This window comes from Chaetodon trifascialis, chromosome 21, assembly GCF_039877785.1.
Source record: "Chaetodon trifascialis isolate fChaTrf1 chromosome 21, fChaTrf1.hap1, whole genome shotgun sequence".
Lineage (NCBI taxonomy): Eukaryota > Metazoa > Chordata > Actinopteri > Chaetodontiformes > Chaetodontidae > Chaetodon > Chaetodon trifascialis.
The window spans coordinates 13,896,519-13,914,339 of record NC_092076.1 but is presented as its reverse complement, the minus strand read 5'-3'; the positions used below and the strand labels follow the sequence as shown (position 1 = coordinate 13,914,339).

Genomic DNA, 17,821 nt, shown 5'->3' with positions numbered 1-17,821 from the left:
ACCTAAATTTGTTTCCAGTGGCCAGGGCACCCATTAACACCACGAAAACACTAAAACCACCCATCATCCTCTGTTGGTTATACATGAGCTCTTCTTTATTCAAATAAAAAAAAATAATAAAAAGTCTCTCCTGATATGGTTCAATAGTAAAAGAGACTCTTTTTAACAAGGAGCTTCAGTTACCTCCTGGCCTCATGGTTTCAGTTCTTGCTATCAATAATTGTGTCAATGTCCCCGGCGATGTTTCCTGCAGGTCCATTAATTCTGGCACTTTCTTATTATTTCACCTTTTTCTTCCCACGCTCATCTTTCAGTGCCGTTGAAACCGCAAGGTTTCTTTTCATTTGCAAATGCCAAATTTGTGAAGCGCATTGTCACCAGCTGTTCCTCCTCGCCGCGCTTCTCCCCATCACATCTCTTCCTCTGGCTCTCGACAGGCTGCCGAGCTGGAATTATACACCGGGTCAGGACTAATGAGTGGGTTTGCAACAGTTTCTCATATTTATCAGGATGAACCTGCTGATCCCCTGCCTCTCCAACCTCCTCTCGTATTCAGTTTGTTGTCTCAAGTTTGAGGAGGATTCGTGGCTACGCTCGCTCTCAGACTCAACTGACACTGAGCCTTCACATTTTACTTTTAATATCGCAGGAAATGGAAGGTTACATGTAGAAATAATGGGCATCCTCGAGGCTCAGTTGACCTAAGACACCTGCTAAATCCTAGCTCTGAACAAAGCCTGGGACCCTTTTTGGCATTTCTTTGTGTGTTTTCTGCTACGATCAAGTGAAACTTTCCAAAGAAATGCTGTGGAGTCATAAATAATAAATAGAAAATTCAAGCTTCTCAGGCTGCTGTAGGCCAGTTTACTGTTACTACATGTCTCCACTTGGTAAAGACCTAGAAACCCCCCTTTCCCCCTCAAATGAATCAAGTCTTTTACCAGCAGTCTTGTGTTCATTGACTTTTTGTGACTAACTATGGGATATAAGTGGCCTGACATGGAAATCTTGTCAACTTTTCACTGAGGGCAGCAGAATGAGATTTACGCTAAAAGTGAACACGCTTTCTTGCAATTGTAAGGTAATGGAGGATATATCTTTCCACTTCTCAGGCAGACAAAGGGATTTGCTTTCACTAGAAATCTTTCCGACCTTGTTCCAAACCCATTTGGAGGTGTAAATTCGCCACGCTTCACTCACAGAAGTCAAATTTACCCCAACTTGCTTGATAATTTCTTCCGATGCATTATCCGGCGTGCTGATGTGTGGTACTGTTTGGAGCCGCCGCGCAGCTGCGTTCTGCTGCAAAACATACAATCAACCAGAGGCAGCCCTAACACACACACACAGAAGAATTTATTTGGTAAACAGGGTTTTATTTGATTTCCTGTTGTGCTGCGGCGGTACAGTCGTGGGAAACGATATTGCGTTCATTAGTTTATGTGCATTAGCAAAGAAATCTAATGGTTTATGCATACGAGGCCAACAGCGGAGGGCCTGGATGATTTAGGATGATGCTCATTTTATGTAAATCAAAGCAAGAAATAAGAATAGTTCTTGTAATGCACAGGCGCTCCCCCTCCTCCTGGTTTTCTGTCCTGCAATTGTCTGTCAAGGCAATTCTGCGCCTTTCCACTCCTCATCCTCTCCCTCCCTCACCCTCTTTCTCCTTCGATCTTTCTCTTTCACCGACCCTCCGTCCCCTTCTCTTGTTGCTGTCAGAACACATTAGGACGTTGCTAACGAGTGACTTAAATTAGGATCCCCCACAGTCCTATCCAGGTGTGGGTAATGAGGTGGGAAGACAGGAGATTGGGGCTCCTCCCCCATTCTTTCACTCACTAAACAAAAGAGGAAGATCTCTCAGTCAGTCTCAGTCGAGCAACGCATCAAAAGAGTCCCCCATGCACCTCAAGGCGTAACGAGGTTATGTGCTGCTACGTGGACAAAATGAGCTTAAATGAAACACACATTTCTGCACACAGACCGACAAACAGCATGAGACTGACACTGCTGGACTCATGACAACTGTTATTTGTCATGCACCGGCGTGGATTTATGAAAACTAGCACGGAAATGCACAGACAAGCTTAATGATATGGAAATTGAAGTCGTAAGTTCGTGAAATGCAATCGTGAGCTCTCCTCTCAAGGCCATCAGTTAGATCTGAGCTCCGGCTGCTGATGGGCTGTGATCTGTTATCGTCCCTGTGGCCTGGCCTCTCACAGACAGGCTAAATAGGTGGTCTCCCTCCACTGGAGGTGGAAATGAATCTGGCCTCAGATCCCTGCTCCTTTCTGCTCCCTCCAACACCCTGCTTGTCTCCCCGTCTACCTATCTAGGCCATCTCACTTTGTTTGACGGGTGCGCAAGACAGACATGTCTGTGTGTGTGTGTGTGTGTGTGTGTATGTGTGTGTGTGCATCTGTGAGCCAAAGCCTCAACTTTCTAAAACTACAGAATGATCAATTGCAGCGCGATTTTATTGAAACCAATTACCTTCAATTCTTTCCCTGGCTGATTTGATGCTCTGAAGCAGCAGAGTCAGCTAAACGCTCAGGGACTCGCATTCTTCCTCCTCTTCATCAATGTCCGTCAAGCCGCCACGACTTATCAGGATCAACAGAGGCCTTGACAGAGTGACGTAGTCACAAATGATGGCCGTCTGCCTTGCATGAGAGTTTGGAGAAAAACTAACCTGATTAGCATCGCTCCTGGCTGCCTCAGCATGTTTCTGTTCCAGGAGCTTTTACTGTTCCTGCTACAGTGGACAAGCAGAGACAGGCCTGGACTGTCCATGTATACATGTAGAGGTTCACTGGATGTCTTGTCTGTTAGAAACATACTGTACATGGCTTCTCCTCCAAGCCTCGGCACTCTTTTTATTAAACCTCTTTCAGCAGGATTGCAGTGTGAGGGTAATACTGTTAAGTCAACTCGGTGGGTATTGCTCACAATCATGCAGGTGTGCGGCTGCAGCGAACAAATCCCAGATCAGAGGCAACATGTTGAAAAAAAGACACTGCCATTCAAAGACCAAAACAAACAGAACGTGAATGAATTATTAAGTGAACAGTGAAGAGCGGGCTTTTCTCTCCACTTTCGCCCCAGACTGCTTCATTCATTTTTTCTTTTGGCGACTTTCAATAGGTCCCACAATCAGTCACCCATCAGCCAAATGTGAATTCACATAAAGCCAGACCTGCATGATTACTGTTAGTCTGGTTCTCCCCAGCTCTCATCCTGACAGACTGATAAGTTAGAAATAGGTGTAAGAGGTCTCGGTATATGATTCCCCTTCGCATAAATCCAGCAGCACTTTCCACCAAGCATGACTCAACAACAATGCATCTGTGACACACCTTTGATCTGTCTTCCACACAGCTTCACATCCCACTGCGAGTGTTTCAACAGCGGTGCGTTTGGCCTGTCCTATTTTGTTGACTTGCTCAAAATGTTTTGATTCTGTCATTTTTCCTTCATGTTTGTGCTTCTGGATAAGCAGGCTACGTAGTTACATGCTTTCTTTTTTTTTGGTCTGCTTTTCTGATCAGGAGTATGCACAGATGCGTTATTGTGAAAATCGACTGGATTCTCTCCGTTCCTTTGTCTGACTTCCTGCCCGGCTGATTGGCTCCTTGCAGCTCGGCACGGCCTCCATCAAAAACAGACGAGGTGTGTATTTTAAGCAGAGCGGAGCGGAGAGCCACTGGGGGAGTTTTTTTTTAGCTCAGCACTCCACAAAAATGTAACAAACACACATCAATAAGTTTTCTGTGTGAACGTGCTCGTGTTTTGATGTATAAAATGCTACTGAGAAGTGTAACAAGTTGATGTAATGCACTTTACTGAGACAAATTACTGCAGCTTTCACTGTCACAAAGAAAGCAGAACTTTAAAAAACGACTATCTTTTATCGTATGCTGCATCTAAAGCAGTGGCAAACAGATGTATGACTGACCTGCATATAGACAATAAATAGCGGCACAGATGTAAATGCAAGCCTCCAGTCCATCATTCCTCCACACAACACAACACAATGACAACACAATGCAGAGCCAACAGGTTGCAATGTTGAATTTTACTACAATTTCTTTTATTTTAAGATATTAAAAAGAAATTTATCTCACAACGTTAATGCCTCATGATTCAGATCCGCTCCAAAACTGAATGGGTTGGTCCTTGGTCCTGTGCTCCATGAAAATCATTCAGTTTTTAAACAGGCAAACAAACCAACAAACCGGACAGAAAACACAATCTCCTTGGCGGGGATAAGAAATGGCAATGTGGATTTTGGGAGGATCTGTAAAATAAGCGCTCATGTCTGTGATCTCTCCAGTCAAACACAAGAGTTTGAAGATCTGAGTTGACATAAGAAGTGTGTCAAATCTCAACGAGATCCATCACACACTACAGGATGAGCTGTCATGCCAGAGTCTCCGTGGAAGCTTATTGGACAGATTGGACAGGTTCCAGCATGCTGTTGTGGAGCAGATTGGTCCCCAGTAGCACCTGGTGCTTTGTCTCCACTTTAAACAGCTTCCGTCTTCATAGCTGGCTCCCTTCCTGACACAAAACTCCCGTGTGGAAAAGAGAGAAGTGAATTGGTGTCTGCCTTCCTCTCAGGTACATCCTTCATCCCCCCACCTTCTCCTCTCCCTCCTCCTCCTTCACTCTCCTCTGCAATCCGCTGCCCACTCAAGCAGCTGTCAAGGTGAGGCGGTTTTACATGGTGAGGCTCCAATGCCCTTGTCCAATTTCACTTTGGAGTGAAGCTGGGCTGAACATGCCAATCCTGATATTACCAAACAAATTAAATCACGCGGTTGGGCGCAGAGGAGAGGGAGAGTGCTGAGGATGCTGGGATGGACAGGCGGAGGGCGCGGAGGGAGGAGGGGGAACAGTTGTCAACCCGGCTGAGCAACTCTCTGCCTGGTCTGATCAGGACATCCTAGGAGGAGAATCATTAATTGGCTCTGGATGGAGAGGAGCACTGGTGGGAGACGGCTTTGTTACTGCTGGTCATGTCCACAAAAAAGCCATGATGGAGTGCAATTAAAGGCCTTATTAGAGATGAAGCGGCCACAGGAGCTACAGGCGGATGACGAAACCCCACCAGTCAGGCCAGAAGGAGAACAGCTAACTGATTCAGGTGATGTAACTCAGCATTTCTGGCCTTGTTTTGTTGTTTGGATGCCTAATCTTCCTATTCTCCTGGATCAGGCTAAACAGGTGAAGTGACATGCTTAATAATAGGTGCTCTAACATGCTCATGCTTGGCATTCGCTAACTAGCACTAAACACAAAGTACAGCTGAGGTTTTACTCTTATTTGGTCATAAACCAAACTGGACAACCGGAGGTTTTGAGTGGCGATGGCACCAGATGAGACATGACAAAAATCAGCAAGTTACCTCAAGTTCATCCTCTGTGGGACCTGAATGCGTGCACTTGATTTCATGGAAGTTCATTCCATAGTTGTTCATTCAATGTTACTTCAGCCAAAAATGTCAGCCTCTGTGGCACTGGGTGAAGAGTCTGGGGATCAACAGCGTCATGAGGGTTCATCCTCTGGGGAGTCCATCCAACAGCAGATGAGATATTTCTCTACTAGCTGCTAGTGTGGCTAAACCTGAGTGATTATATTAGATGTATCAGTAGTACAAGGCAACTTTTAGCAGCCTCACAATCATCTAACGTCGTTATCTTCTTGCCAACAATCATACAGGAAGAATTCCATTACCCAAGAAACAGAGCTGCCAATTTCCCCACCAACAGCGTTCTCAATCGACCGGAGCACAACTTCCTGACTCCAGGCCTGCTGCTTTTCATTTGACGCGTCTAATAAGGACTGATTTAGACCAGGGGCACCAGGTGAATGCAGAACACTAGAATGCAGTATTAACCAAAGTGAGGCTGAATATTGAATTAGCGCAATTTACTTTTTCTTCAAAAAAGATGCCCTCTGTTCTGACCTCTATCGCCATCACTGCTGCTTTTGCAATGCAACAAGTTCAGGTACGGCAGGATTGCTGAATCTTTGACTTCAGAAGAAGCAGATAAGGCAGGCTGGGCAAAAGTCAGTGCACCAAATGTATATTACAGCTTTTCATCACAAAATAACCCCTGGAATGGATTGATCGTAACAGTAAGAGCATCAGCGGGTAGAAGGTTTTGCTGACTTATTCCTGCTGACATTCATGATAAATTCTCTGTATTACATTTTCACTAGACTCAAAAAGCTATGAAATTTATCTCATCAATTGGGAAAGATACCTCAGTATTTTTTTTAAAGCTACTGCTAGAGAATCTGTGTGGAAGGTACCCACTGAGTGAAGTTAAAATTTTATTACAACGCTGCTCGTTGCTATAAAAGCTAATGGGAAAACTATACTGTGAACGTGGTCACAGGTCGGATGTGAGCTTGTATCCAGACATGTCTCTGGATTTTCACCTTATAAATTAATTCTTGAATGGAAGTAAAACTATAAATCAATGAATGCAGTGTTGTTGTTTATTGTATTTACTAAAGAGAGTGAAAATAACTGGCAGCTCAAGAAATAATAAGCTGGCCTTGGACTTACTTACTTACTTACATGCATAACGTACTCAAAGGAATTCAAGGCATAATGCTGCTGTATTTACTTGTTTCTATTATTCGGAAGCATCACGTTTACTCGAACTGATGTATTGCCGTGTTGACGAAATGGCTGTACGTATGGTAATGTCCATGTAGTATACAGCTTACAACTATCAGATCAGATCGCCATGAAATTTGGTGACAACATTCATGATTAACAATATATCTGATAGATATTGACAGGTTAGCAGTAGCACTGTGACCACGTTAGCATGCTAATGTTAGTATCTAGCCGTTCTGTGTCTCTGTACAGCCTCACAGCCGCTAGCATGGCTGTTAGCTCTTAATTTTGTTTCTGCATAACCAAATGAATATGCTATTGGTCTTAACATGGTCTTTGCACTAATTTATTTGTAACTAGGCCTTTTCTGGTCACTAGCGCTGCTTCTGAGATAAAGTTGCAACAGTTCAGAAAGCAAAAATGTTGAAAATGCTGCAATGAGAAGTCATCTTTAATGTGTTTATGGAAGCCAAAGACCTGTGATTGTGTGTATTTTGAAGCCCCACCACCTCATGCTGATCCCAGGAGTCAGCATGACTCACATGGACACAATTGGATACCCCTCTGACAGACCTCCTTTGTTCAGTCCAAAATGCATCACTGGAAACTGACGTGCAGGTTGAACAGTCTCCTTGTCCTCTTCATGCAGTAACAGGGGCAGCCAGCACATTTCCAGATACGTAGCACTGAATCAATGCATCCAGCAAGAGCAGAAAGGTTGACGCCAAGCCACACAGGAATTGATTTCTGAGGAAGTGTGATGTGCTAAATAGTATTCGACATCAGGAATCATGTGAACACCCCTCCACCAGTCACTCGTGTGATGAGAACAGCATTTAATTTAAGCAGTAAATGGGCTTAGACCCTCGTTAAGAGAGACTGAAGAATGCAAATGAACCTGTGGAGGGTGTTACATCAAGCACATTCAAAGGAACAGCTGCAAAGCTGAGCAATACTCATTTTTAGTAGTTACAAGTCAGAGGGAACAGAATGCAGGTCATTTATATTTAATGTGCTTATATCTGTCGTATTGTCAGCATTCTTTGCTCCCTTTGATGCTGTTTTGTTCCAAAGCTTCAGATACAGATCACAGCATCAGCCTGATCGCTACCTCACCAGTTATTGTGCTGTTATTGGCTGGAGGCCACGCATGAGTCTGTGTGTTGCCTTTAGGGAAACCCCGCGTGCTATATCTATACATTTAGGCTTGTACAATAAGCTTGGCTACAAAACTATGTACTTGCACACGGTATGTGTCCCATGCCAGCGTGAAATACCCATAACCAACACTTCACGCACACTTAACACTAATACCACTTCAGCATGGTATTCCATGCCAAGAGTACTCCATAATTAATTACGCTCCGCTGCTCCACACTCAAGTACTGCTGACGTTGCCAACTGGTGGTAAACAATAGTGAAGAAGAATGATGCTGTTGTCAATTCCTGCTCAGCTCAGTTCAACCATGTGATGGCATCATCAACTCAGGGTGTCCCAGTGGCGCTTTAAGTTTGAACAGTGTTTTCAATGTTAACATGTTAGTGTTACATGGAGTCTGATGATGTAACACTAATACTGGTTTATGGTCAAAACTATTTCATTTATGTTTCTTTGTTTATTTTAATTCTGGCAGATGGATAAGAAGATCGATATCACTCATCTGTCTATTAAATGTGAGGCTACAGCGAGCAGTAGGTTAGCTGTTAGCTTAGCTTAGCATAAAGACTGGAAGAACCTAGTTTCACTCACCTCTAAAGCTCATGGATTAACATAATATAGCTCATTTGTGTAAACTCAAAGTTTGATAGTGAGAGGTGGAAATAGGCAGCTAAGCTAACCAGCTGCTGGCTGTAGCCTTATATTTACAGACATCAGAGTGGGGTTGATCAGCATTTGAACCCAGGATGTCACATTTGGGCGGGATTAGGACTCAATACCAGACACACAGACGGGGAGTAAGGGTAAAATAGCAATTTTTTGAATGAGCAGTGAGTGGAGACTAAGCAGGAAACTCGTAGCTGGGAAGTCCTGAGAACAGCAGGTGAGGCACGGTGGTGTGAGTATTAGCATTGAGGGCACGTGGTGGTGAAGACACAAGATGAAACAAGGTGGTGATTGAGGGCTTGGGACTCAAGGCAGGTAGAGGCAAGAGGCTGGACCAAGAGAACTCAAGCAAAAGGGAAATAGGCAATCAGGTACTGGTGATTGATGCAAGAGAAACAAAATTAAAAATGCACTTAAACCCACAGGTAGCACTAGAAAACAGCCAACTCCACCGCTAAGCAGCAGAAACAAACTGGCCTGGAGTTGTCTGCAGTCCACAGTCTTTATGCTGTGCTTGATTGTGATGAGTCCCAGCTGTGTTGGAGCCAGCTCCTAAGACACCTGGAGGACCACGCCGAGCCTCTGCCAAGAAAGAACACACAGGAACCAAAGCCCCACACCTCTACACAGCACACAAGAAAAGTTTTCCAAACCACCACACAGGAAGTGGCATCTCACTCATGGCATGACGCTTGATTGATAGTTCACAAAATACACTACAATACATGATATGTAATCACAAGCGGTGTTATTGTATACTTTAAATCAGGTTAGTTTTCCAGAAAGTTTTGCTCAGTGAAAAAAAAGAAAGGGCTCTGTTGTGATTGGACTGAATACAAACTCATTTAAAGTTTTGAAAGAGACTCTTTTCACTCCAAAGCCCTGCGCTGTCCTTCCATACAAAGTGTATGTGTGCGCATTTGAAATCAGCATGTGAGTTGCTGATGTGCCGCTGCATCACTTTCGCCAAGAAGGGAAAAAAAAAAAAAAAAAAAGTGACTTTGATTGCTTCCCATACTGCTGTGTACAGCTTGGGCAATTAAAATCATAATGGCAGATTTTAGACACCAAACTAATGAGCTCAACTCCTCTGAGTGGAAATGCCATTAGAAGTCCTAATGGAGCTCCTTCACCGAGCAACAAAACAAATCCTCAGCTGCTAGATATGAGATCCGCTGCTTCCCAGACGTGAGATCAACACACAATCGTTATTTGATTAATACTGTTTGTTTACATGAAAACACAAAGAAGCGTCTCCCCCTACTGCGCGACCACGCCTGATACAATGTGATATATAATTGGATGCCGGCTGTGAGAACAGAGACAGAGTTGGTGGCATCCTGGTCTTGAATGATGAATTGTGGAGAGAGGAAAGAAGTGGATTAGGGTGCTGGTAAAGCACTCTTCACCTCTGTTCTTGCATGTCTACTGTAAGCTCTTATTACACTCTATCCAAATGCGTCTCTGGAGAAATACAGTATGACGGCTTAGTTGCCACATAAAGCAAACAGACAGCTTCTGAAAAAGTCTCCCTCCTTCACTCCTCCCTTAAGCCCTTCCTGTTCCTCCTCCTCCTCCTTCCCCCTCAGCCATCCTCTGCAGGGATGAGGATCATTGGAGGGGGAAGATTTCATCATGTGGCCCTGCCAGGATCTATTCCGGCTTTGGTGTGTCCTCTGAGATCTCTGCTCTGTACCAGGGCTGATGATGATCCAGGCTCTACACCTCCACTCCCACTGGAGCACATCAATCACCTCCACTCCTTTCCTCTCACACCACCGGAGAGGGAGAGAGGTGTGGGGGTGGCGAAGCCTTCGTCTCCACTTCACTCATATCAGGCAGAGAGAAAGGGAAAGAAAGGGAGGAGACGGAGGTGGGGCCGCTGCAGCTGACACCTCTGCTCCTGTGATATCTGTCTGCAGTCACAGGTTGCCAAGAAAAGACCCCAGAAGGCAAGCTATGACACATCATTGTGTGTGTGTGTGTGTGTGTGTGTGTGTGTGTGTGTGTGTGTGTGTGTGTGTGTGTGTGTGTGTGTGTGTGTTCTGCTGTTGTGGATTTCATATTTCACCTAATCTCTCTCCCATCGGAACAGGCACCTGGGGCGTGAAATGGATGTCTGTCCCAACAGAGGGCACCCAGAACTTCAAACACAATCATCCACAAGGAATCTGAACAAAACACACTGGATGTGTGTGTGTGTGTGTGTGTGTGTGTGTGTGTGTGTGTGTGTGTGTGTGTGTGTGTGTGTGTCTGAGAAACTAAATCCCTCCACCATGCTTTGGCCCTAGACTTAACATGACTGTCATTCATCGTGTCTGGAGAGGCATCAGTTCCAGGTCACGGGGTCAGCCTGGTTTCTGACTCTGCAGTGGAAGTGACTCATCCAGGGACAAGCCGGTCGGCCGAGTCGGTAGAACTATAATTAACTTTGATGTCCAGCGTCTTCCTTATGCAGGGAGGCATCGGAAATGAGTAGTTATTCAGCCAAAAGGTCACAAAGTTCTTCGCATGTCCATTTTACTGAAGGCTGCAGTTAAAAGAAGGCATGGTTCACAGGTGCAGAAGGGGAATCGTACACTATGTTTAGAGCAGGATTACAGGTTCAGTGAGGGGAAAAATATAAGCATGCTGGATTACAGCTCCACAGCAGAGCTAACATTTGACCCCACAATTTAGAACCCCAGTAGATTCCAGATGACCCCTCTATAGATGGTACCGTGGCTCTGTCAGTCTATTAGTCCAGCACTTTGGTCCAGAATGAAATGTCTTGACAACTGCTGGACAAAAGCCTGAATCTTTTAAGGTTTTTAAAACTACTTAAACTTTGTGTTATTTCTGTATTTAGTCCAAAACACAATAATAATTAAGTCTCAGGAGTTTTAATCCAGTGTGTGGTTACTCTCCTTTTCAGGAAACATGAATCTTAAATCAATCAATGTTGCAACATTGACAGTTTCAGGAAACCAGACAACTTCTCTAAACTTTCCCAATCTGAGTGAAGAGAAATGTGAGGTGGAAAAAAAAAAAAAAAATCTGTCAAGTATTTGTACAAACTATGGTTCATTTCCCAGACATGCACAGTAAAGCACCTAATAAAAACACTGCAGCCTCTTGAAAACACTCGCAAATGCAGGCGTTTACCAAGACGGCAAATATGAAAAAAAAAGAAGCAGCAGAAAACTGATGAAACGAGGAGGTGAATGTGGGAAACTAGCGGCTGCTGAGACCTTCTTTGTGTGGATCAGAGCGGAAGAGAGATGTTTGAGACAGTGTGTAAACATGTTGAGAGGCAGAGGATGTGTATGTGGCTTGTATAGGGGCGAACAGAGATATAACCTTTGTTTATGAGTGCAGGCAGGCTGGCTGACAGTGTGTGTAAGTCAAGCGAGGCCAGCCCACTCGGAGATCTACTGGCACGCATTAATCAAACACCGGGGGAGGAGAGAAACGCCTCGACACACCTCTGCAGGACTTTCTCACCACAGGGAGGGAATGACCACAAGGTTATCGTACCTCCACGAGACAGAGCAGCACTTTGATTCAACACTGCTGCGCTGAAACGCCTCTCCATAAATGTCTACTAACTGTGGACCGCAAGGATGATGGCAATAGACTTTTTAACGTCAGAGAATGGTTCGTCTGGAGTCGTTTCACAGCATGAGTTATTACCGCAATAATATCCAAGAGTGCGTCCTTCAGGGTGATTATGGCTGTGACAGTGATGCAGTAGATGTGAGGCGCAGATGGGGATTACTGGTTATTATTGCTGTTTTACAACTGGTATAAAAAACAACTCGGGAGGAAAACGAATGCGAGTTTTGCTTTATGGTAATTGCGAGCAGAGCCGAAACTCATTTCTGAGATTAACTGGTTGAAATTGTCCTAATATACAGTTTAAACAAAGACTCAGCGGGAGGTTAGAGTAAAAGTGAACGCACTTTCTGTATTACAAAAGAGCATTTTATTAAAACAAAATGCTTATTTACAAAACAGGAGCTAATACTTCTGTCGGAAAAGGCGTTTTGCCTTTACAAAAAAGGGGAGGAATATGCATACACAGCCAGCTCGGGAATGACACATCTATCTGCATTACAGCTTATTACACCGTCACTTCGCCCTGTAGTTTTACTGTTATTACAACACGACTGATGGAAAGGCATAACAAGTGTAAAGTACAAGGGCTTCTGGAATAGTCACACATGTTAATACAGTTCAGACAGTGTGTAAAAAAAAAAAAGAAAGACAATCATCTGTTGTTCACAGGACCATGACATTCCTCATTCAGCAGGGATACAAAAGAAGCTCCACAAATGGTTATTTTTGAGGGGAAAAAATAAAAGTGGAAAAACTGTGAGCTCTTGATGCAGGTGAAACAAAACAAAGACACAGCTAAAGCAAACAACAGAAGATTTACTCTTTAAATAACAAAAAAAAAGAAACTCCCACAAGCCTGAGTGTGTGGCTCATAATGATGCCTGCACAAATATTTGTCGTCTCCCTGTCGTACTGAAGACAGCGTCCCTGTCATTTAGTTATAAAAATAAATATGAGATGAAGGAGAAATTGTGTTTTCATAAAAAAGATTCTATCAGTCCAGATAGGTAACTTAAAAATACCGACAAGCCCTGTTCCAGCTAGCAATGTGACGGCCAACTGTTTCAGCGCACTTTGATCGAGACCCAAACAGTCCCTCAGGCTTCGGTACAGTGAAGAGCATCATCCATTTAACAACCCTCGCCGTGTTTGTCAGATACATAATAAAAGTAATCAAAAGCATCTTTTCTTCATCTTTCCCTCTCATTCTCCTCCTCTGCGTCACATCATCTTTCCCTCTCTGGTCTCTCAGAGCCAGGGGTGCCAGGCGGGGTCCATGCGGCACAGATTGTCCAGGCTGTTTGCTGCAGCCACCAGGGTGTTGACCTTACTCTCTCCTCCCTCGAACTGAGCCAGGTTATGGAGGCGGGTCATGATGGCCGTGACAGCCTTCTGGACCAATGACACTAGCTGCTGGGAGTCCATGTTCTCCGGTTGGCCGGCTGGGGACAGAGGCATGGACGTGTCCTCTTGAGTCTTCTTGTGCCAGGCAATGATCTCATCTCGAAGGACTGCCTTCAGGATGCCATCGACCTATCAGAGACAGAGGAAATGAAGATGGTGGATTTAACACAATAAAACAATAACATGTTGTAGTTAGATCCTTGGGCAACTTTGGTTTTCTTGTTTCGTGCAGCTGTGATTGTTTTCTTTTCCTCCTGTAATAAAATACAAGTCTGGAAAAAATGCACTTATTTAACTTTCATTTGCTTTATTTACTTAATTTAACTCGCAATCAGTTCTGACAACAAGAAACTGACGACGATCAAAAGATTTGGTTGAATGTGCCAGAAAAGCACGTAAGTGCGACTTTATTACTTCGTATTTGTTTAAAAACAATTAAAATGTGGCGGTGGCAGATAAACATTTTCATGGCACTGCGGTATATCAGACTATGAGATGTGGTAGCGTTCGTGTTACAGTTGTTCATGAGATTCCTCGCTAATTCGAAAACCACTGCGTCGATCTGAAATTCAAATTATGTGTCCAAGGAACGCTGTTTATACATAGAGAATATGAATCTTTCTGTGTTGAAAGTGTCCGTCACGGGAATGACAGCAGTGAAACTTGATCGAGCCTCAGTTTGTATGATCTCAACATCTACACATAAAACAAAGCTGTTAAACCCAATTAAGGGTCCGCCAATCATCCTCAGGGAAATCTCTGTGTTGTTAGGGGCCCATTATGGTGACACAGAACTGAAATACATAACCAATGAAACCATGATGGGGCCACAACACTAGCAATCATCACCTAACTGGGTACACACTGTTCCCTACCCTTACCTAAAGTGTTTATGTGGTTTCAGGCTTCAATATATTTGAGTGGATGATTGTTAGGTGTTTGTTGTGTTTCCCTGCTTGCCCTGGAAACGTCCATTTCCTCTGACCACAAGAAGCGCTGGCCCCTGGCTTTAACTAGTTCACATAGTGGAGTGTTTTGTTTATTTGCATCTGAAGCGCTCCTGCTCCCTCCACATCAGTCAGACTTAAAGTACGAGGCAGACCTATACATAGACACCACACGCCTGTCATTACCGGCCTGCTGCAGATACTTAAACAACCCTCTGACTGCTCCTGCTTTCATTGTATTGTTTTTGTTTGGCTGCGCCTTGGTGAACTTCCTCCCTGGGTGAGTTTCAGCGCTCAACAATATCTGAAAGAATTCAGCAAGAGCTTAAATTTGACAACAAACCACTACGTCCTCACGACAGACTGAAATATATCCTCACTGACGCTGCCAGCTGACTTCAACTTCACATATTAAATACATTTTTCCTAAAACCCTTCCAAGACTCAGACCATTTTGGTCAAGTTGAGCAAATGTCATATTTCAAGTGTACTTATTTTAACATTTAAATTGAATATATATTATGCAATATATCATCAGTGTGTGCTCCTTAAACCTGCATTGACTAATTATTCATTCCCTAAATATTGTGTAGCAGTATATTCACCTGTGTAATAGAATGAGTTACCTTAAAGTTTGGCTGTGCGAAGCATCGCGCCACGGCAATCATGGAGGCAGTCAGTGGGCCGGAGACACCGATGGTGGTCAGGAACTCGGAGATGTTTGGCGTCAGGCGGAACGGAACGGGGCGGTTAGCGTCCAGGTCGCCTGTGGCGTCATTGATGTCGAAGCGGAAATAGGAGACGTTCAGCTTTCCTGTGTCCTAAAAACAGACAACAGAGTATAAGGGTAAAGATTAAGCACGTCACAAGCAAGTCATACAACTGAGTGAGTATAAACACAGCCTGTAAGTATGAGGTAGGCTTTATGTTTGAGTGTAACAGGGACGACACTTCAAAGAAAGCATTGTTCAGAAGTACCTGCTCATAACCAGAAGCAAATAAAGAAAAATCATTTAGGAATATTCCTTTCTGCAGTGCTCTCCTCAGTCCTTAGAGCACATAAACCCTGCAAGAAAATAACTCTTCTTCAGAAAGGCTAGGGGAGTAACAAAACAAGCTCACACCAACGAAATGGCTGCAGTTATTGATCTGCGCACCCCAGACACCGTAACACGTCAAACTATCAGCAGTAGAACATCTATAATCCTCAATTCACTCCCACTCCCCTCTCCCCCGCCGCTCCCCACTGACTTAAATATATACAGCCAAGTTTTCATCCTTAAGCCTGCATTTATGTGCGAGTGGACCGCTGCACGAGCAGCCATTCCGGAGAAGATAAGCTCCCTTATATGAAAAGGTGAGTGGCTCTGACAGCTTTATAGCAGAGCATTTCATTCCAGCTCGTGCTCCCTCTCCTCCTCTGTCTCGCCTCTTTCCCTCCCTCACTCCCTCCTTCTCCTTAATTCCCTCCCCTCCCGTCTCTCTCTCTCTCCTACTGTCATTTGCTCCTCCAGGCCCCAGCAGAGGGCCTCAAGGCAGTGGGCTGAGACACCAGCAACCCCCAGGGGGCTCAGATAAGCCTGCAGACAGTTGGCTGTGGAGGCAGCGCTTAGAATGCTAAATCACCACTCCAGCGGCCGACGATTTAGCTTCATTCTGGGGCTGGTGTGCATGGGATGACGCAACATTACTGTGTCACATGTGGTGACTTGCAGCTGTGATCTTGACTGCGGCTGATTTTTAGAACAAATGTCAACGAATTCAAAGGAGATCTTTCCAAAAGGAAAACGCTCTCGAGAGACGATGTGATGCCTTATGAAGACAGGTGTTGAAAGAATTAAGTGTGAATTAATGCCACAAAGCATCGCCTTTGTTTGCTGACACCTCGAAGCATCACTGAGCTCTATAAGCTCCAAGTTGAAGGAACTTAAGGTCTCTATTTAGGCAGGGCGGGGCGCAATGCTTTGGCTGTGATGTCCTGTCCTTGCACTCTCTCCCTCTCCCTCTCTCTCTCTGTGTTTGTGTGTGTGTGTGTACACTCTCCGTACCGTAATCCTCCTGTGTCTAATGGGATCTGCGGAGTGGAACAGGCAGAGAGGGGGCTTAATACCAGTGCTTAGCTGCCCGGAGGAACGCCTGTCAGCAAAGGCCGATTAGGATCAGAGGGGAGGGGTGGCCGACTGACACAATCATCTTTAATAATGACTTTGAGAAAGCTGTCTGCGGACCCCGAGCACCAGACGGATGTGTGTACGGACTGAGAGGCAGCGCACGCACACAGACACAGCCTCTTCAAATTGAAACGTCTTTGATAGCTGTAGAGCAGAGGGACTGAATATAACGTTCTGTCAAAACATCCTTCGCATTGACAGCAGAAGGCTGACTGATAGGCCTAGCGTGAATGTCATGGGGGAGAGTGGTAATTCATACAGCCAGATATGGAGGGGGGTGATGGTGATCTCTTAATGCATCTATGAGAGTGTATATCTATTGAATTAGCCCCCGTCACATGGATCACCACTTGCCCTTGACGGAGTCAAACATGTTTGGACCTCGTGTATCTTTGCACATGTCTCCTACCTGTGCTATCTGCAGCATCTCGGGGTTGAGCCTGTTGAGGTGGAGCATGAACTCGGCGAGGCCTATGAGGGCCAGCTGGATGGTGAACATCTTCCGGAAGGTCCAGTAATCTGTGGCGTTGGGGAAGGTGTGGAGAGCCCACTCCTTCAGCATGCTGCGAGGAACCATGTTTCCTTGCACCTCCTTCAGGATGTCCCGCAGGACCTGGTAACAAACAAGAGGAGGGAGTAGAGGTTAAACAGGCGGACATGGACACACTAACATCAGGCCTCGCACTCATGTTCTTCTTAATGGTCCGCCAAGTTGTGAACACATCTGCCAATACCAATTATGCCCACAGGTGTTGGTGGATTGTCTTGTTCCTCCCAAAAGTAGACAACCTAAGAACAGATAATGTTGCAACTATCTAAAAGATCAACAACAAATATTTCAGGAGTGTAAAGGCTCGATGTCAATAAACTGGACATCCATCAAAGATGAGGCAGAGATATCCAAAAACAGACTTCATGGAGCAAAATGCAAAGCAGCCAGTAAAATAATTCAATTTTACAGTTTGTCATCTTGAAGCAAAACCGAACGACAACACAGCTAGTGGTGAATTTAGTCAATCAGGTTCAGGGAGGATTCATGTTGGTGCATATTAATGAAGAATATATCTATTATGTGTTGGCTGGTTGATACAGTAGCTTGCAAATTAAGTTTGACTGACCACCACAGACACAGCCCCTAATGAGAGCAAATCGTCCCTGTCCAGTGAAAACCATGAATCTCCCACTTTGGAAATTTTAATATTTCTAATTAACTTAAGAATTAAGTGTTCCTTTACAG

The 17,821-nt window shown here is 44.6% G+C and overlaps 1 protein-coding gene across 2 annotated transcripts in view; it reads right to left on the bottom strand.

The window, feature by feature from the left end:
* Window positions 1-12,393: 12,393 nt before the first annotated feature.
* Window positions 12,394-17,821, bottom strand: part of trrap (transformation/transcription domain-associated protein) — a 76,878-nt gene continuing 71,450 nt past the window's right edge. For both annotated transcript variants that reach the window (XM_070990154.1, XM_070990155.1), the window contains 3 exons: window positions 16,994-17,197; window positions 15,040-15,234; window positions 12,394-13,595 (listed from right to left, as the gene is read on the bottom strand). In XM_070990154.1, coding sequence (XP_070846255.1) covers window positions 13,311-13,595; window positions 15,040-15,234; window positions 16,994-17,197 — 684 coding nt within the window. In that variant the 3' untranslated portion in view covers window positions 12,394-13,310. The remainder of the gene's footprint in view (window positions 13,596-15,039; window positions 15,235-16,993; window positions 17,198-17,821) is intronic.